This window comes from Podarcis erhardii, assembly GCF_964252035.2.
Source record: "Podarcis erhardii genome assembly, chromosome: 13".
Lineage (NCBI taxonomy): Eukaryota > Metazoa > Chordata > Lepidosauria > Squamata > Lacertidae > Podarcis > Podarcis erhardii.
The window spans coordinates 3,303,520-3,324,910 of NC_138502.1; the positions used below are offsets into that span (position 1 = coordinate 3,303,520).

The 21,391-nt window shown below is 46.8% G+C and overlaps 1 protein-coding gene across 1 annotated transcript; it reads left to right on the forward strand.

Annotated features, from left to right (window-relative positions):
- Positions 1–450: 450 nt before the first annotated feature.
- On the forward strand, positions 451–20,354 carry GRK1 (G protein-coupled receptor kinase 1). The gene is made up of 7 exons (XM_081835717.1): positions 451–1,159; positions 13,610–13,737; positions 15,179–15,336; positions 15,549–15,632; positions 15,790–15,914; positions 18,704–18,905; positions 19,520–20,354. Exons 1-7 carry the CDS (start codon positions 470–472, stop codon positions 19,813–19,815), a joined length of 1,683 nt encoding a protein of 560 aa, XP_081691843.1. The 5' UTR covers positions 451–469; the 3' UTR covers positions 19,816–20,354.
- Positions 20,355–21,391: the final 1,037 nt, after the last annotated feature.

A 21,391-nucleotide genomic window follows, 5' to 3' on the forward strand; every position in this document is an offset into this window, starting at 1 on the left:
ACAATAACAATAACAATATCTTTATTGTCATTGTCCCATGCGGAAGTACGGGTTAAGTACTTAATTCGTTCCGGAGGTCCGTTCTTAACGGAAACTGTTCTTAACCTGAAGCACCACTTTAGCTAATGGGGCCTCCTGCTGCCGCCGTACCGCCGGAGCACGATTTCTGTTCTTATCCTGAAGCAAAGTTCTTAACCTGAAGCACTATTTCTGGGTTACCGGAGTCTGTAACCTGAAATGTATGTAAGCTGAAGTGTATATAACCCGAGGTACCACTGTATAAGGAGTCTCTATAGAAGTATGTTAAAATGGGGTTTCAGAGTTTTTAGGGGTTTTTGAATGTCTTCTGCAGATTTGTCAATTCCACTGTTCTGCATGGGACAATGACAATAAAGATATCGTATCGTGAAAATTGGAGGGTCTGGAATTCACCCTCTCTGCTTGCCTTGCTAGGTGACGCAAAGCCGCCATGGATATCGGAGGCCTAGAGACGGTGGTGGCCAATTCGGCCTACGTGTCGGCTCGGGGCGACGGCGGCCCGTCCTCGGGGCGCGACAAGAAGATGCGAGCCAAGCTGAAGTTGCCGCACATCACACAATGCGAGCATCTCAAAGACACCTTGGACCTGGATTTCAAATTCATCTGCCTGAGGCAGCCCATCGGGAAGAGGATTTTCCAGCAGTTCCTGGAGGATACGCCCCAGTTCATGGCGGCGGCGGGACTATGGGAAAGCATTGAGGAGTACAACACATCGGAGGAGGCCATGAGGGGCTCCACCGCCCAGGTGACCATCAACAAGTACTTCGACTCGGCCTCGAAGGAGTTCTGCTCCTTCCTGGAGGAAAAGGCCATCATGCGGGTCAAGGAAGACAGTAAGCACAGCCACGGAGACCTCTTCAAAGAGTCCGAGAAGCAGCTGCTCAAACACCTGGAGGAGAAGGCCTTCGCCCCCTACAAGGAGAGCCTCTTCTTCTACCGCTTCCTCCAGTTCAAGTGGCTGGAGGCCCAGAGCGTGACGGACGAGTGGTTCATGGACTTCCGAGTGCTGGGCAAAGGGGGGTTCGGGGAGGTGTGCGCCTGCCAGATGAAGGCCACCGGCAAAATGTACGCCAACAAGCGCCTCAACAAGAAGAGGCTAAAGAAGCGCAAGGGATACGAGGTGAGGAGGGCTCCGCGGTGGAAGATGTTCCTGGTGGCTTTAGAGTAAATAAGAGATCTTCTTGGTGGCCTTATAGAGTAAATAAGAGATGTTCCTGGTAGCCTTATACAATAAATAAGAGGTGCTCCTGGTGGCCTTAGAGTAAATAAGAGGTGTTCCTGGTGGCCTTGGAGTAAATTAGAGATGTTCCTGGTGGCCTTAGAGTAAATTAGAGATGTTCTTGGTGGCCTTAGAGTAAATTAGAGATGTTCTTGGTGGCCTTATAGAGTAAATAAGAGATGTTCCTGGTGGCCTTGGAGTAAATTAGAGATGTTCTTGGTGGCCTTTGAGTAAATAAGAGATGTTCTTGGTGGCTTTATAGAGTAAATAAGAGATGTTCCTGGTGGCCTTAGAGTAAATAAGAGATGTTCCTGGTGGCCTTGAAGTAAATTAGAGATGTTCCTAGTGGCCTTAGAGGAAATTAGAGATGTTCCTGGTGGTCTTAGAGTAAATGTTGAGGTTGGCCACTGTGAGAACACAGCCATCTCAGTCCCCTCCTCTCCAGGGTTTACCCCAAGCAATCGGAGACTGTGTCTGCCTACAGCAAACCTATCCTCTGCCCTTTTCATGCCTCTTCTTGTCCTGGGAGACCAGTGAGGCAAGAAGTAAGGGAAGGCTTCCTTGAGAGCTACCGAAAACCTTTCTCCTTTAGTTGTTGTTGCTTAGTCGTTTCGTCGTGTCCGCCTCTTCGTGACCCCCTGGACCAGAGCACGCCAGGCACTCCTGTCTTCCACTGCCTCCCGCAGTTTGGTCAAACTCATGCTGGTAGCTTCGAGAACACTGTCCCACCATCTCGTCCTCTGTCGTCCCCTTCTCCTTGTGCCCTCCATCTTTCCCAGCATCAGGGTCTTTTCCAGGGAGTCTTCTCTTCTCATGAGGGGCCCAAAGTCTTGGAGCCTCAGCTTCAGGATCTGTCCTTCCAGTGAGCACTCAGGGCTGATTTCCTTCAGAATGGAGAGGTTTGATCTTCTTGCAGTCCATGGGACTCTCAAGAGTCTCCTCCAGCACCAGAATTCAAAAGCATCCATTCTTCGGCCATCAGCCTTCTTGATGGTCCAGCTCTTCTTCTTTAGTAAGCCGCCCTAATGCCTTATCTCAGAATTGTAGAATTGGAAAGGGTTCCCCATGGTCATCTAGTCCAACCCCGTGCAATGCAGGAATCTTTTGCCCAATGTAGGGCTTGAACCCACAACCCTGAGATTAAGTGTCTCCTGCTCTGCCGACTGAGCTCTTTCTCCCCGTCCTCCTTCAGTGAAAACTCCCTGCCACAAACCTACTCCAGGGTCATGCATTTTGCACTTGGTTGTGTGAATGTAGTCGTGAGGTCGCCTCAAGGCCACCTGCCTTCGAATTCAGGCAGCTGCAGGAGCGGGGAGGGTACTATGGGCCCTGAAAGCATGCAGGTGAAGTCAGAAAAGGATGATACTGTATCTTTCTCTCCATAAGACACACTTTTTTCTTCCTAAAATGTAAGGAGATATGTCTGTGCATCTTATTGGAAGATGGCTACTTACCGTATTTTTCACTCCGTAAGACACCCTTTTTTCCTCCTAAAAAGTAAGGGGAAATGTCTGTGCGTCTTACGGAGTGAATGCATGGTCCCTGGAGCTGAATTGCCCTGGGGCGAAAAGCAGATCATGCTTTTTTTTAAAAAAAAAAAAAAAGAGGGAAGGGGGTTTGAAACAAAGCCGCTGATCGCAAGCGATCAGGGAGAGAGATAAGGGATGCTAGAGATAAAGGAGGCTGCCTGGGAGGGGGGAGGTAAAGACAGCAAACTTGCAAGGAGAGGAGGCAGGAAGACTAAATCAATGAGGAGAGAAATTAGAAGAAAAGGAGGAGCAAAAAACTGCTCCAGCTAAGGAAAAAACACTAAGGCAAACAAGAGGGAAGGGAGTGTTGAAAGGAAACAGCTGATCAGTGGGATTGGGAGAGAGATAAGAGAGGCTAGCGGAGGCTGCCTGGGAGGGGGGAGGTAAAAGCCCATGGATCCTCAGGATTTTTTGCATTGGGTCCCCCCAAGTTCACCATCAGATCACATAGCATGTCCATGGCTACAGCCTGCACCAAAAAAAGCACGCACTCACTCACTGTTTCGTGGGGCCGCAATGGCACAAAAACGTGGTTACAAAGCACAGATCCACATGGAACCTCAGGATTTTTGCATTGTTGTTGTTGTTGAGTCGTTTAGTTGTGTCCGACTCTTTGTGACCCCCTGGACCAGAGCACGCCAGGCACTCCTGTCTTCCACTGGCTCCCGCAGTTTGGTCAAACTCATGCTGGTAGCTTCGAGAACACTGTCCAACCATCTCGTCCTCTGTTGTCCCCTTCTCCTTGCGCCCTCCATCTTTCCCAACATCAGGGTCTTTTCCAGGGAGTCTTCTCTTCTCATGAGGTGGCCAAAGTCTTGGAGCCTCAGCTTCAGGATCTGTCCTTCCAGTGAGCACTCAGGGCTGATTTCCTTCAGAATGGAGAGGTTTGATCTTCTTGCAGTCCATGGGACTCTCAAGAGTCTCCTCCAGCACCATAATTCATAATTTTTGCATTGGGCTACCCCAAACTCACCGTCAAATCACATGTCTGTGGCCACAGCATGAACCACAAAAATCATACATCCACTGTTTCATTCAGAATATTTTTTTTTCTTGTTTTCCTCCTATAAAAACTAGGTGTGTCTAATGGTCAGGTGCGTCTTATGGAGCAAAAAAAGGCGGTAAATCCTTTTCCTGCAGGCAGGAAGAGGGTACAAAATTCACAGCCAGATATCTGGTCCTTGGTGCCCATTTTGACTCATTTCTTGAACCACCGAGAAGCAAAGAAAGTAAAGGGGTCTTTCCTTAAGGCCCTTGAAGCTGATTGGCTCCCAGGCATCCAGCCTTCTGATTGGCTGAGAGCCCTATATATACATCCTGGGTCAGGCCCAAAGGTGGCCATTCTGGTTGTGGGGAGCAATCAGCGAGGTGGGGTTTGGGGCTGGCTGGCTGGCACCCTTGAACCCAGGGCGGTCGAGGGGTTGCAAAACAACAACACCATATTTATATGGGTACTTACTCAGAAGATGTATAAAAAAACCCAACTGTACTCAAAGGAATCATTAGGAAAATAAGAAATATTTAGGGTGGGGCTGCCAAATGTTGTCCTTGCTCAGGGCACCGTATTACCAAAGTCCACCCCGGCTTGCAAGAATAAAATAAATAACATTATTGGTGAAAACAGTTAAAAGCAACCATTTAAACATTTTTTTAAAAAAAATAACACCAGCAATAACAGCCCTGAGACCACCAGGTATAGGGCAGTATATAAATTTATCCAATCAATCAATAGTAAATTAAAAACATGTTAAAACCCACTTTGATATTCTCCTTCACCTTCCACTGCTCAACCACAGACCTCAATTCAAGAAGGTTCTGGAAAGATGCAGGAATGAGAGAAGAGGCGAGGAATTAATGGACCAGAACCGTGTGTGATGTTCCGGGTGATATCATTCCAATCAAATATCCTTTATTAGGCATAGCAAACCGCACATTATCAAACAGACGCCATATACAAATTGTGCAAAATACGAGCTCAGCATAACAAGGTTTGTCCCGGTCAGATCTTTAACTCCAGAGGAAATCAATTTGCGTAAATAATACAATACAACACGACCCCATCACCGATCAATTAAGAACCGCTAAATCTCTTTATAATGGCCCAGTCTTTCTACGTGGACAGCACTCAAAAATTCAGCCACTATTAAAGTAATTTGATCGTTCCTGTCCGAAAACAGGTCCTGAACCATTGGTGGCATAGAATTCAGCCTATTGAGTTGTATGGCCTCTAATAATTGTCTTCTGGCATAAATGCCAAAATCACAAGAAAAGAAAATATGCTCGTGTTGATATCATTATTCCTCCCAAGAACTGGGGGCCAAGCGTGTTGTTCTTCCTCTTATTTTTTTTATTTTTATTTTTAATATAATTTTTATTAGTTTTTTAAACATATCCTTTTCAACAGTAATTAAACATACTTTACATCTTATTCAAATTTTTGACTTCCATCAATCCTGTCTGAAAATTTTCCTGTCTAATCTCTTAGTATGCATTTCTTATCTTCCCTATTACATTTAAAACTCATAACCAATATCTCTATCTTTTTATACTTTGTAACACTTCGTATATTTCTCCTTACAAAACTTATTGTAATCCTACTAGCGTAATTTGTTGATTACAGTTGCTCTTCAAATAATTTATATACTTCTTCCGATCTTCTGTCAATCTCTGGTCCCGCAGGTTTCGAATCCTTCCTGTCATTTTGTCCAATTCTGCATAGTCCATTAATTTCATCTGCCATTCTTCTTTCGTCGGAATTTCTTCCTGTTTCCATTTCTGGGCTAACAATACTCTCGCCACAGTTGTTGCATATAAAAACAATTTAACATTAATGTCCTGACCTATAATACCAAGTAAAAATGCTTCTGGTTTTTTTAAGAATGTGTATTTCAACATCTTTTTCATCTCGTTATATATCATTTCCCAGAAGTTCTTTACTTTTTTACATTCCCACCACATATGATAAAATGTTCCTTCTGTTCTTCCTCTGATTTTATCCTAATAACAACCCTTCGAGGTAGACCAGGCTGAGAGCCAGTGCGTGAGAACAGTAGAGCCCTTTCACTGGATCAGGCCTGAGGCCCGTCTGTTCCAGCAGCCTGTCTCACCAAGACCCCCCAGTGAGAAGCCTGTAAGCGGGACCCGAGTTCAAGAGTCGCTCTCCCCTACTGTGAATCCCTGGAACTGTCATTCAGAGGCATAGGCCGCCTCCAAGGCTACTGGGGTACTGGGTTTCAGGCAGGATGTTACCCCAGCCCTACTAGGCGAAGCTGGAAACCATAGAATCGTAGAACTTCACTTCAAAGGGAACCCCAGCGATCATCGAGTCCAACCCCCTTCAATGCAGGAATCTCAGCTAAAGCAGCCAGGGCAGATGGCTGCAGTGGCGTAGCGTGGGTTGTCAGCACCCGGGGCAAGGCAAGTAATTTGCACCCCCTAACCCGTGGATTTGCGCCCCCTAACCCTAACCCCCAGATGTTGCGCCCGGTGCGGCCGGGCCCCCCTCTGCACCCCCCACGCTACGCCACTGGATGGCTGTCCAAACTCCTTCTCTGAGAAAGGAGAAGGAATCGAACCGTTCCGCTGCAGAGCTACAGCCCCAGAAATGCATAGATTGTTTTTGTCACATCATGCAGCCAATGGTGAAAAAGTGCGAGAGCAGTTTTCAGCTGTGCGGTGCCATTACGAGGCCCTAAGCTCCTGAAGGTAATGGGGCCCTTTATATGTCCAGCTGTCCTTTGTCAACAACAAATTTTCACTTTTTTGTGTTGAATATATAATCATATATATACACGGGTGGCACTGTGGGTTAAACCACAGAGCCTAGGACTTGCCGATCAGAAGGTCGGCGGTTCGAATCCCCTCCACGGGGTGAGCTCCTGTTGCTCCGTCCCTGCTCCTGCCAACCTAGCAGTTTGAAAGCACCTCAAAGTGCAAGTAGATAAAGAGGTACTGCTCCGGTGGGAAGGTAAACGGCATTTCTGTGCGCTGCTCTGGTTTGCCAGAAGCGGCTTAGCCCTGCTGGCCACATGACCCGGAAAGCTGTATGCCGGCTCCCTCGGCCAGTAAAGCGAGATGAGCGCCGCAAACCCAGAGTCGGCCAAGACTGGACCTAATGGTCAGGGGTCCCTTTACCTTTACCTATATAATCATATCAATCTTTATTACAGTCCAGAGACCCAACAAATCGTTACAAAGCAATACACAATTCATACACCCTACCTCCAGGTTAAACAAGCATTTCATTAAGAATATAGGGATCATTGGTTCTTGCAACCATCGATAAAAACTTTGCCACTGCTAAAGTTCTAGCGTTTGTCCGGTCTTCCAATAGGAACCTCACATAGTGAGCCTCAGATTTTCCCGGGAAAGGTACCAGCAAGGGTAATATCACTTCAGCCCTGGCTTGCTCATATTTTGCACAATGCAACAAAATATGTTTTATGGAATCGATGTCTTGAGCACACGAGCAAAGACTGTCCTGGCAGGGAACTCCTCTCAACCTGCCATCCCACACTGCAGAAGGAAAGACGTTTAGTCTGGCTTTGGTGAAAAGCCTTCGATAGTTTGGTACTGTCAGGTTTTTAATGTAAGGTGTTAACTTAAAGACATGCACATATTGTACTCCTACTGCCAGCAGACTACAGACTGCGTGTGATCGAGATCGCAAGTCACTGTGTGCATTATCCCATAATCTTTGCTTTAACGTCTTTAGGGTGCCTTCATAACCCAGGTAATACAGTTGGGGGTTGACAGACCAATAGAGGTGGCTTTTTTAGCCATGTTTTTCTGCCATTTGCTGAATATATGCTAGATGGTCATTGATGGACCTGATAGGTATCTCAAGCCATTTGCACACAACAAGTTGGAGTCTGCACAACACAAAACGCTGTTGCTGCATGTAGGTTTTATTTGTTTTTTCTCTTATATTTTGGAAATGTAAATCCAGGGTGTTTTTTCCTTTAAAATTTTTTTTGGGGCCCTAAGCTATAGCTATTGCTTTCGGGACTCGGGTGGCGCTGTGGCTTAAACCACAGAGCCTAGGACTTGCTGATCAGAAGGTCGGCGGTTCGAATCCCCGCGACGGGGTGAGCTCCCGTTGCTCCGTCCCTGCTCCTGCTAACCTAGCAGTTCGAAAGCACGTCAAAGTGCAAGTAGATAAATAGGAACCACTCCGGCGGGAAGGTAAACGGTGTTTCCGTGTGCTGCTCTGGTTCGCCAGAAGCGGCTTAGCCCTGCTGGCCACATGACCTGGAAGCTGTACGCCGGCTCCCTCGGCCAAGAAAGCGAGATGAGCGCTGCAACCCCAGAGTCAGCCACGACTGGACCTAATGGTCAGGGGTCCCTTTACCTTTACCTTTAAGCTATAGCTTATTTAGCTTACACTGGGCACAAGTGAATTTCTAGCATTGCGAATTCTAGCTTTGCCATTGCGTGTGTCCACACCATCCAAGGTGTGCAAAACGAGCGAAGTCACGTGTCCCTGAGTCGCAGACGGTTGGACTAGTAGACCTTTGGGGGTCCCATCCGTCTTGGCAATTCTGTGCAAGGTGTTGGGAACGGCCTCTGCGCAGCCGTGCGCGTGATCTCCTCCCTGGCCTGGTGTCCGATGGGATGAGCCACGTGCGCGGCCGGCTCACGACAACCGTGTCTCCCTCTCTCAGGCGAACCGGCCTGCTTCCCATCCCGGGATTATTTTCAGATGAAGCAAATTAGCCACCTTAATCCCCAACGGGGCCAATTATTCCCCCGTAAAGAAGCTTGCCGTTTAGCCGCTTGCTGGCCGCGATGGCGGATCTGGCGAAAGAGGTGTCAGAGAACATCAGTGTCAGCGGTTTCGCGGCAGGGAGGGTGGTGTGTGAGATAGGAACCGTGGAATTGCAGAATCAGAAGGGGCCACGAGGGTCCCCTTTTGCCCAGTGCGAGACTCGAACCCAAAACCCTTGCTCCATCAAGCGATGCCCATAGACACCCATAGATCTGATGGCAGTTCACAACAAAAAAAATGACAGCATTGCAGCAGGAGAAATGGATGCTCTAAGCTCATCTGTCTGCTGAGAAATCTCTATGTAGAACAAAAAGCTACAGTTAGAACTGGATTTGGAACAACTGACTGGTTCAAAATTGGGAAAGGCGTACGACAAGGCTGTATATTGTCTCCCTGCTTATTTAACTTATATGCAGAATACATCATGCGAAAGGCTGGGCTGGATGAATCCCAAGCCGGAATTAAGATTGCTGGAAGAAATATCAACAACCTCAGATATGCAGATGATACAACCTTGATGGCAGAAAGTGAGGAGGAATTAAAGAACCTTTTAATGAGGGTGACAGAGGAGAGCGCAAAATATGGTCTGAAGCTCAACATAAAAAAAAACTAAGATCATGGCCACTGGGCCCATCACCTCCTGGCAAATAGAAGGGGAAGAAATGGAGGTAGTGAGAGATTTTACTTTCTTGGGCTCCATGATCACTGCAGATGGTGACAGCAGCCACGAAATTAAAAGACGCCTGCTTCTTGGGAGAAAAGCAATGACAAACCTAGAGAGCATCTTAAAAAGCAGAGACATCACCTTGCCAACAAAGGTCTGTATAGTAAAAGCTCTGGTTTTCCCAGTAGTGATGTATGGAAGTGAGAGCTGGACCATAAAGAAGGCTGATCGCTGAAGAATGGATGCTTTTGAATTCTGGTGCTGGAGGAGACTCTTGAGAGTCCCATGGACTGCAAGAAGATCAAACCTCTCCATTCTTAACGAAATCAGCCCTGAGTGCTCACTGGAAGGACAGATCTTGTCCCCTTCTCCTTGGGCCCTCCATCTTTCCCAACATCAGGGTCTTTTCCAGGGAGTCTTCTCTTCTCATGAGGTGGCCAAAGTCTTGGAGCCTCAGCTTCAGGATCTGTCCTTCCAGTGAGCACTCAGGGCTGATTTCCTTCAGAATGGAGAGGTTTGATCTTCTTGCAGTCCATGGGACTCTCAAGAGTCTCCTCCAGCACCAGAATTCAAAAGCATCAATTCTTTGGCGATTAGCCTTCTTTATGGTCCAGCTCTCACTTCCATACATCACTACTGGGAAAACCAGAGCTTTAACTATACGGACCTTTGTCGGCAAGGTGATGTCTCTACTTTTCAAGATGCTGTCTAGGTTTGCCATCGCCTTTCTCCCAAGGACCAGGCGTCTTTTAATTTTGTGGCTGCTGTCACCATCTGCAGTGATTATGGAGCCCAAGAAAGTAAAATCTCTCACTGCCTCCATTTCCTCCCTTTCTATTTGCCAGGAGGTGATGGGACCAGTGGCCATGATACAACAACAACAACAACAATTTTATTATGTATACCCCTGCCCATCTGGCTGGGTTTCCCCAGTAGTGACTGTCAAAGTCCATTGGAGCTAGTCTATTGGAACTAGTTGAATACCCCCCTTTGCCTCCTGATTCCGTGGGTCGCATGGGGCTGAGGCCCAGACTATTTGAAGGACAACAAACCCGCCTGGGATCTGGGATCCCTAGGAGAAGGCCTTCTCTCAGCCCAGCCACGCTCACAGGGCCCGCTTGGTGGGGACGTGCGACGGGGCCTTCTCAGTGGTGGCTCCTCCCAGACAACTTTGGAACTCCCTTCCAAGAGAAGCCAGACCATCTTCCTCCTTGCTGTCCTTCTGCTGGCAAGAGAAGATGCTTTTATTCCCGCAGGAACTGACTCTTCTTCTTATTTTTAAGAAAACGGCTTTTAAAAGTTCTGTGCTATTATCTGCATTTTAGCAGATTTTTTTAAAATAAAAAAAATATCATTTTGATTCTACATTTTTAGCTTTCGGCATTGCATTTGCATTGTTTTTTGAATTCCCGTAAGCCGCCTTGAGCCCTGGTTTGGAGAAAGGGTGGGAGATAAATAAAGAAATCTGTTTATTTTATTTTATAGATTTCTTTATTTATATTGCACCCTTTGTGGGAGGGTGGGGGGAGGGAGGGGAAATGGGGGGAGAATAAGGATGATATGTTTTTGGATAATATATTTTGTTTTTATTTTGAATAAAAAAATTATATTACATTAAATTAATAATAATAATAATAATAATAATAATACAAAGACTTGAAGTCTGATCCAAAACATGTGCAAACGCCCTCAGTGACTTGCGCCCCCTGTTTCTCGCTCGTTTTCTTCCCCCCCCCAAATGCTTTTTATTGAGATTTAAGAACACCAACACCGACCAACAAAAACATCAAATCTTATTACATATTACATATATCCTACTTTATGCTCCATAGAGCCGTTGACTTCCGTCCTTCCCTTCCGGAGGGTTTTTTTTTAAAAATATATATATATATATTTATTACTTTTAAATCTTACAAACAAAAAGAAAAAGAAAAGAAGAAAAAACAATACAATACAATATGTAAACATTACATTACACAACATTAACGCATTAAACTAAACAAAACAGAACAAAAACAATTTAAAAAAACATACATCATACCATTTCAATGCTTTATCTTTCATTCCCTTGTTTCATCGACTTCCTCTCACCTCCCTTTTTGTATTCCACTTCTATTAATTGTTTCAGCAATTCCTTTCCATCTTTCACTATTTTCTGTCATATTAATATCTTAACTTATTTTAACCTTATTTTCCATTAATACTATAATACTTATTTATACTTAACTCCTTATAACACTTCTACTAAAGCTATAAAATTTCATTCCAACATTTTTCTAGCACTCATTAATTTTACCATATTTCTATAAATTAAACTTTTTCCAATCTTCTTCCACCGTCTCTTCTCCCTGGTCTCGGATTCTGCCAGTCATTTCCGTCAATTCCATATAGTCCATCAACCTGGTGATCTTCTGTCCGAGGCTCTTAACTCTTTTCCAGGTCCCTTCTGCAAGTCTTCTTCGTATTTATACATGCACTTTACTTTGTCTTCTGCTGATCTTGTTCTTAATTTCCTTTCTTTGATGCTGAAAAGTAGGTCTCGGGGGAGCTCCAACCTAGCAATGTTTTTATTCCTTCTCGACATGTCATCCACATCTCCATGGTTAAAACTAAAATCCAACAGATATTTCAGGACGTGTTTCAAAATCGCTCCAAATCTGAAGGTCTCCACAACTCCCATTTCCTTCTGACCCAGGTCCAGATCCCAAAGGTCAATAAATCCCTGCGTGAGATAATCTATCCAACTTTCCTTCTCCAGTCCAAGCAGGGTTCCAATCTGACTTTCTCTGAATTTAATCATAGAGGGCAACAACTTGTAGTCATCAAATTGCCTCTGTAAGGCTGGGGCTCTCTCCCTCTCCACTTGTATTACTTTAGGTTCATCAACCACAACTTTCTCCTTCGCTTTCTCCACCATTTGGCATGTCAGAGTAGATTCCTGTATCAGTTCCTGAATAGTTTGTGTGTAGATGTTCACTTTTTGTCCCAAATTAGTCACTTTTTGTTCCAAAATATCAATTTTAATATTCATCACATCCGTCTTCTTATGGAGCTGTTCCAATGACTGATTTATCTTGCATAGTGCAGTCACTAAGGCTTCTTCTGTCGACATTCTCAAGCGATCCAAGGTCAATCTCACGGTTTTCTCTTGCAGCTGGGGATTCCACCAGCCCAACACTAATAACAATTTCAAAGGTTCCCTCTAGAGGGAAACAATTTCTATTTGTATCAGTCCTTTTAAGCACAGTTCAAGCAGTAAAATTAGTTTCAATTTTCAGCTACTTTTACTCCTTTTTAAATGCAGAAGGAGACAATGGAAACAGTGTATTTCTCTTATTTAATACCTGTCACAGTCAATGAACTTTCCCAAAAACGTCAAATCTTACCAGCAGTCCGTTTCCAGGTTCAGATCGGTGGTGATCCACCTTTCTTCACTCTCTCCTGCAGGCTTACACGATCTAAGATTCCCCCCCTCTTCTCCTGCCTCCAAGGGGGTTTAATGATTTTAGCCGATGGAAGTTTAATCCTTTACATAGGACTTTCCAAGACTTTAGCTTGCAAATTCTTTGTTTCAATCTATTTACAAAAGGGGAAGGCGGACTTCCTGTTTGAAACCTCCCCATTTCGGTGCCAAATTAAGACGTTTAAAAATCCAATTTTCCGTTCTACTCACGGGTAGTTGTTTAGAATCAAATTGTCCACAGGAAAAAGTCAGCGCTCTCCGGCAACAGCAATGCGGCTTCACTCCGTGAAAGAAGCAGTCAATTCGAAGCACCACGCCACTCACCCCACATCGCTCCGGATACCCGAAACCGGGTCTCCCCGCGAGTAGGGGAGGCGCAAAAGGTGCCAGCCAAATCCCACGTTCACAGGCTTCTACCGCCTGCGATTTTTAGTGGGTCTCCGCCTTCGCCGTGGTGGCCAGACCCTAAATTCCACAGAGCAAGTTCCTCCCGATCAGAGGAATTCAGCCATTGCCGGAGATCTAACCCGGAAGTTTTTCTTATTCCAATCTATAATTCACAGTTTCATTGGTTAAAAATTACACCATGGCATAAGAATTAATTCGATCCTGCCAACGTTTTCATATTTCTACAGTTCTCACTTATATAAACCATGAATTTACTCCATTCTTTCTGGTACTTCGTCTCCTCCTGATTGCGAATTCTGTGTGTCAATTTTGCCATTTCAGCGTATTCAACCAACTTTATCAGCCTTTCCCTTACAGTCGGAATCTCTTGTGACTTCCACTTTTGGGCTATCAAAACTCTAGCTGCTGTTGTTGCATACAAATATAATCTTTGGTCTCTCTTCTTAATATCTTCTCCCAGCAAGCCTAGCTTTTTGGAAAAGTATATTTAAACGTCTTTTTCTCGCCCGTCTTCTTCCAGGGTGCAATAGTGGAGAAGAGGATTCTCGCCAAAGTCCACAGCCGATTCATCGTCACCCTGGCGTACGCCTTCCAAACCAAAAATGACCTCTGCCTCGTTATGACACTGATGAACGGAGGAGACCTCAGGTGGGGAGACCCTTTTACGGGGCAAAAATGTCAGGGTCGTGCTCTCCAAACCAGGCCGGGATGTTCTGCCTGTAGTGCGGCCAACGCAGATATACAACACAGACCTCTTCTGTCCCGGGGCAAATCCTGACTGCCGGGTCATTTTTACAGATTCTGCTACCGGAGATCTTAGATCAGGGGTCAGCAGACTTTTTCAGCAGGGGGCCGGTCCACTGTGCCTCAGACCTTGTGGGGGGCCGGACTATATTTTTTGGGGGGAGTGGGATGAATGAATTCCTATGCCCCACAAATAACCCAGAGATGCATTTTAAATAAAAGGACACATTCTAGTCGTGTAAAAACACACTGATTCCCAGACCGTCCGCAGGCTGGATTGAGAAGGCGATTGGGCCAGATCCAGCCCCGGGTCTTAGTTTGCCTACCCATGTCTTAGATCTTAGTGGGGTAGGATTGCAGAGGGTACGGGTCACAATTATTATTATTATTATTATTATTATTATTATTATTATTATTAATTTATACCCCGCCCATCTGGCTGGGTTTCCCCTGCCATTCTGGGTGGCTCTCAACAAAATGTTAAAAATACAATAAAACATCAGACACTAAAAACTTCCCTAAACAGGGCTGCCTTCAGATGTCTTCTAAAAGTCAGATAGCTGTTTATTTCCTTGACATCTGACGGGAGGGTGTTCCACAGGGCGGGCGCCACCACCAAGAAGGCCCTCTGCCTGGTTCCCTGTAACTTGGCTTCTCACAATGAGGGAACCGCCAGAAGGCCCTCGGAGCTGGACCTCAGCGTCTGGGCTGAATGATGGGGGTGGAGACGCTCCATCAGGTCTACTGGGCCTTTGAGGCTGTTTAGGGCTTTCAAGGTCAGCACCAACATTTTGAATTGTGCTCGGAAACGTCCTGGGAGCCAATGGAGGTCTTTCTAGACCTGTGTTATCTGGTCTCGGCGGCCGCTCCCAGTCTGACAACCAGCGCACCTCTTTTGTTTCAGATAGTACACAGGAGGATGAGCCTTAAAAGCCCGGGACACAAATTTTCACAGCCCTCTAGCAGTTCGGGTGCCTCATATAACAGAAGCAATGTATTTAGTGTTAACTCTGGAAGTCTGTACAGTAGTACCTCGGGTTAAGAACTTAATTCATTCTGGAGGTCCGTTCTTAACCTGAAACTGTTCTTAACCTGAAGCACCACTTTAGCTAATGGGGCCTCCTGCTGCCGCGGCACAATTTCTGTTCTCATCCTGAAGCAAAGTTCTTAACCCAAGGTACTATTTCTGGGTTAGCAGAGTCTGTAACCTGAAGCGTCTGTAACCCGAGGTACCACTGTATTCAGTTCTGACCAAAATATCCTAGCGGATATTTTGTTCTGTGGGCATCCCGCGTTTAGGAAACCTGTGACGGGATTCGATTTGGGGCTTTGCCTCCCTTCCCAGGTACCACGTCTATAACGTCGACGAGAAAAACCCCGGCTTTTCGGAATCCAGGGCAATCTTCTACACGGCTCAGATCATCTGCGGCCTCGAACACCTCCATCAAAACCGCATCGTCTACCGTGACCTCAAGCCAGAGAACGTCCTTTTGGATGATGCAGGTAAGGGAAGCAACACGCTGAAAGATCCAGGAATTTTCCATGTGTGGTTAAACTGTGGAACTCCCTGCCACATGAATGGCCTCCAACCCGGAAGGCTTCCAACATTCCCAAATAAGTGTAACTTTTCATTTCCAATTCCAGATGTTGCACCCAGTTCGTCAATCGGTTCCTTATGATGGCTTCTTCTTTCTCTCGCCCCCCCCCCCATTCAGGGCACGTGCGGCTGTCAGATTTGGGCCTGGCGGTGGAACTGGCAGAAGGAAAAGACAAGACCAAGGGCTACGCGGGCACGCCAGGTGGGCACACCGTTATTCAGGGTCCTCCTCTTCAGCTGCAGTTCCTGCGATTTAGCTGCGGCTCCTGCGTCACAGCGGGTTGGGCTAGATGACCGCTGGGGGCCCCAGCTCTGCAGTTCTGTGATTCTGCGGTTCTTCCGCTCTCCTTTCCCTACAGGGTTTATGGCCCCAGAACTCCTTAAGGGAGAGGAATACGACTGGAGCGTGGATTACTTTACCCTGGGAGTAACCCTCTATGAGATGGTTGCCGCGAAAGGACCTTTCCGCAGCCGCGGGGAAAAAGTACGGCATTTATTTTATTTTATGTCATCAGATTTATACACTCCTTTTCTTCCTAATGTCTCAACAAATGAAACTGACTTGTAAAAATGTTACATGGAAAAAATACGGGAGACATTACACATCTGTAAAACAAGAAAATCTTTAATAAATAAAAATAAAAATCAAATTTATACACTGTGGAAAACAGAAAATCAAAGCAATTAGGGTTGCCCTATTTCAAGAAGTAAAAAATCCAGACACTAAAGTTATTGAGCTTTTCTTAGGAAATGGCCCAAAAAGTTGTTGAGCTCAAAAGTTAAAGAGTTCGCACAAAAAAAGGCAGAGAATGATACTCAAACACACGCTTCCTGGTTCTGTTGGCAAAAACCCGGACATTTTGCTGATTTCCCAAAAATTCCCCCAGATGCTAATTTCGACATTTGAATCCCAGATAAGTCCTGGAAATACTGGACGTATAGCAACCCATTTACACAGAGGATACAACAATAGCAAGACTGGTTGACGATAATTTAAGACTTTTGAAAAGTTGAACTAACGCTAAAAACAGATCTTATTTTATTGATCGCTTATTATACCTTGTTCTCCTCCGAGGAGTTGGAGAGAAAAAGTTTGGGTGCTTAGATTATTGATATTAGACAATAGCATCTTTGCCCCCCCCCCCAAGGTTTATTTTTCTTAAGGTTATAATGTATATAAAACAGAGCTGACAATCGTAACAACAGATGGAAAACAAAACTATAAAAACAAGCACGAAGAACGAGTTCAGTCACATGTGGGTTGAAATATCAAAGTCCAAGTAAAGATTATCAGCTTATTATTCTAGTTATCAAGTCTAGTTCCAGATTCCCCAGGCTTGTAATAAATAATAATAATAATAATAATAATAATAATAATAATAATAATAATAATTTATTATTTATACCCCGCCCATCTGGCTGCCCCCCCCCCCAGCCACTCTGGGCGGCTTCCCAAAAAAATATTAAAATACAGTAATGCACCAAACAATAAAAGCTTCCCTAAACAGGGCTGCCTTCAGAGGTCTTCTAAAAGTCAGGTAGTTGTTTATTTCCTGGACATCTGGTGGGAGGGTGTTCCTCAGGGCGGGCGCCACTACCGAGAAGGCCCTCTGCCTGGTTCCCTGTAACTTGGCTTCTCGCAGGGAGGGAACCGCCAGAAGGCCCTCGGAGCTGGACCTCAGTGTCCGGGCAGAACGATGGGGGTGGAGACGCTGCTTCAGATATACTGGACGGAGGCCGTTGTATTGAAAATGACCCTTTTGTATATGTGATAAGGGAATGCCAAACCATCTTAAAATTGTCTGAAGCCGTTGTCGAAATCTCAGAATGTGCATAGTTCCCCCCCGTTATTGCTCTATTCCAGAGTGTGGGGCACCAAGCGCCCGCAGTAATATTTTGGTCTGTTTTCTGTTGAGTCGCAATTACTATTTGAGCTGCCGAGATCATATATCAATTCTTTTGACAACATACCTACGTCGGTGTCATCAAAAATACTCAGCAGCATTGATTTTGGATGACAAACAATAGCTCCTTTTAGTAAAGTTTAGCGTCAAAGCTAAATAACAGAAATCTTGCACCAACTTACATTCCCACCATAAACGATAAGCGGTGCCAACTTTATTGCAAAGCTCGACTGGTAGAGCTCGAGACTGTTAATCTCACGGTCCTGGGTTTGAATCCCACATGGGGCAAAAGATTCTTGGGGGTTGGACCAGATGACTCCTTTCCAAATTTTCCAATTCTATGATTCTATGAATTACTAGGTAATAAAGTCCTGAATGGGGTAACTGTGCCCCTGAAGGACCAGGTGCGCAGCCTGGGAGTCATTTTGGACTCACAGCTGTCCATGGAGGCGCAGGTCAGTTCTGTGTCCAGGGCGGCTGTCTACCAGCTCCATCTGGTAAGTAGGATGAGACCCTGAGAACTGTAGAAATTTGAAGACGTTAGGTAAAGGTAAAGGGACCCCTGACCATTAGGTCCAGTCGTGGCCGACTCTGGGGTTGCGGCACTCATCTCGCTTTATTGGCCGAGGCAGCCGGCTTACAGCTTCTGGGTCATGTGGCGAGCATGACTAAGCCGCTTATGGCGAACCAGAGCAGCGCACGGAAATGCCGTTTACCTTCCCGCCAGAGTGGTACCTATTTATCTACTTGCACTTTGACGGGCTTTCGAACTGCTAGGTGGGCAGGAGCAGGGAACGAGCACCAGGAGCTCAGCGCATCGCGGGGATTCGAACCGCCGACCTTCCGATCGGCAAGTCCTAGGCTCTGTGGTTTAAGCCACCGCGCCACCCGTGTTGAAGACGTTAGCAGGGCTGAAATAAATCTTATGTCATGGTCTAGATATCACTATAGAACTGTGGATCAGAGATCAGAATAAGAAAACCTGCGGAAGGGAGGGAAGTCAATGCTCTGTAGAGCATAAAGAAAGATAGATGTAAAAGGATATGAAATATTAGTGTATTTTGTCTGTGCATATAAAATGAAAACTTAATAAAAAGCATATATTTTTTAAAAAAGAAATACTGCCCTTCAATGAGGCCAAACTTAGATTCACAAAATGTTTAGGGGTATGCGTCCCCCCAGGAAAAAAAGCACTGGACCTTAATATTCCCAAGGGGTACGAATATTATGGTACTTATCATTAACAAAAAATGAGACCGCGTGTTTATTTTATATCCCGCATAAAGATTTTCCGCCTTTCTGCATGCGATGGGGCGGCAGAAAAAGCTTTTTAGCGAAAGGCCCAGCACCTTTCTCCTTCCTGCCCCAGGTAGAGAACAAGGAAGTGACACGTCGCATCCTGAACGATCCTGTCACGTACCCGGACAAGTTCAGCGCCGAGTGCAAGGCCTGCTGCGAGGGGCTGATGATGAAAGACCCGGCTGCTCGCCTGGGGTTCAAGGACAACGAATGCGCAGAGTTGAAGAAGCACCCCGTTTTCCAGAAGATAAACTGGGGCCGCCTCGAGGCAGGTAAGGACCTCCAGGGGTTAAGTGGGATCACCCGACTTCTGAGCCATTATGCTAGCCATAGCTGTCAACCGTCCCATATTTGGCGGGCCAGTCCCTTATCCCAGCGCCATGTCCTGCTGCTGTCCCTTATTGATGATGTCCCTTAAATTTCCCGGGTTTCAAAGGAAGCAGCTCCTCTCCCTCCCTCCCTCCCTGCCGGCCAGGGAGGAGGGAGGCTCCAATTGTGTTGCTTGGCTGCGTTGCTCACCCAATAAGGAGTCTAAGAATGACTGGGGGGTGGAGCTTGCATGCCTTGTGCCAATCAAATCGGCCGCCTTGCCTGGGGACTCGCCTTTGCTCAGCGCTTCCCAGCGGAGAGGGGACGGGGGTTTTCCTTGCTGCATCCCCTTTGCCGGGTTGCTGCGCTGTGGGAACCACCGCTTGAGGCTTCGTTTGGCTGCTGGTTGACTAAAATCCCTTATTTTGGCTGCTGATCCCTTATTTTCGAGGCTGCTGGTCCCTTATTTTCAAATCTGTAAGTTGACAGCTATGGCTTGGTTGGTACACTTATGAACATTACCATATATCTAAGACCTCCAAATTCCTATCGCACTCTCTTCCCCCTTCCGCTTCAGGACTGGTGGAGCCCCCCTTCGTGCCGGACCCCAAGGTGGTCTACGCCAAAGACATTGGCGACGTGGGCGCTTTCTCCACGGTGAAGGGCGTCGTGCTTGACGAGACGGACAAAGCCTTCTACGACGACTTCTCCACGGGCAACATTCCCATCCCTTGGCAGGAGGAGATGGTCGAGACGGGCGTCTTCGGAGAGCTCAACGTCTCTTGGGCCAAGGGCACCACCCCCAGGGATCTGGACCGCAACGCACCTCCAACAAGCACCTCCAGCAAGTCGGGGACCTGCCTGCTGCTCTGAAGAGAGGCGGGGTGTGTGTGTGTGTGTCTCCGGACATCAGGACTCCGGCCGCTGTAGCGGCCATTGCCGGACTCGCAACAGGGACCAGCTTCCGGCTGGCGGGCAATGCCCACTAGGCTGCGCTACCCTTCCAGAATTAAGTGGCGGTGGAAAGAAGCCGGGCACTGTAAGCCGCTGGGGCCCTTTCTCTACCAGAAACAGGACTCTGCTTCACTACGTGGCAGGGGCAATGGGGAACTCGAACTGGGTTCTGGCCGGCCTGCTCTGACCACTAGGCTCTGCAACCCTCCTAGCGCACCCGGGAGGCCCTCCCTAATTTTAATTAAATTTTCAGTCTGCAAGGAGGTTCACACACACACACACACACACACACACCCCGGGGACTCCTGGGTTTGGATAGGAAGCGGCAGCTATTGGTTAGACGGACAAGGGAGGGGGGCTTGTGTTCTGAAGAAACTGGGGTGGGGGTACATCAGATACATTCGAGGCATCTGGTGTGTGGAGGGGCAGTTCCTCATCCCTGTTTCACACTGGCGCACTTTACTGGGGGGGGGTGAATAATTATGGTGCTGAACGAACGAAATAATTGATCCCATCACCGGCATTTATCCTCGGTTGTTTAACTTCTCTCACCTATCTCCCCCTCGAGAGTTAGAGGTTATGGAGAAGGGGCGGTATCTGGGAGGGGTCTGGGACCCCCCAAATGGGGGTAGTTTGGGGGTTTCAGTCCGGCGGGGGTGCAAGGTAGCTCTTTGTTGCGAAGCCGCAGTTCGCACCTGACGACAATAAACAGGTTTGCTGTGTAGCTGAAGAACACTGTGGGCTTCTTGGCGTGGGCACTGCGACGGGTGAAGGATCGTCGAGTCAGAAGGGGGCCCCCAGCGGCCATCTAGCCCAACCCTCTGAAATGCAGGAATTTCAGCTAAAGAATCCCTGACAGAAGGCTGTCCAATCTCTGTTTAAAAACCTCCAAAGAAAGAGAACCCGCCACTTCCCGAGAGAGCCAAACAGAAAGTTTTTCCCGATGGCTAGCCATAATCTCCTTATAATATGGATCCACTGGATCGGGTCCTGCCAGTGGAGGTCATAGGACCACTTCTCGCCCCCCAAGTGTGCTTAATTCTTCTTCTTTTTTCCCTTTAGCACCAGCAGAGTCTTCCCTCCCCAATGCAATGCAGTAGCAGCTTCTGAAGTTATTTTTCCCTCTCTCCGAACCACAGCAGGAAAGGGTTAAATCTGCCCCCCCCAAAAAAAAAAAACCTCTCCTAGTAATAGCGGGTGCCATTCACATTCTAGAAAATCTAAGCATCAAGTCACAGAATCATCAAAGAGTTGGTTCATTGACTCCAAGGGAAAGAAGCATTTAATGTCCCTCCCAGGCTGGCCTATAAACGGGGGAATTGCAGAGACACCCCCTTTCCTAAATCTTCAGGGGACCTGCCAGCAGTCAGTATGGACAGTACTGAACGATGTCGACCGACAGTCTGATCCGAAACGGCGGCTTTCTACGGAACAGGCGGGGAACGGGAAGCATGTGCCAAGCTCAGCATCCTGGCAAAGCCTAGCTCTCTCGCCC

Coding starts and splice junctions, on each gene's coding strand:
- GRK1 (XM_081835717.1), top strand. CDS start 470: ATGGATATCGGAGGCCTAGAGACGGTGGTGGCCAATTCGGCCTACGTG. Junction 15,337..15,548: donor CGTCCTTTTGGATGATGCAG/GTAAGGGAAGCA, acceptor CCCCCCATTCAG/GGCACGTGCGGCTGTCAGAT. Junction 15,633..15,789: donor GGGCTACGCGGGCACGCCAG/GTGGGCACACCG, acceptor CTTTCCCTACAG/GGTTTATGGCCCCAGAACTC.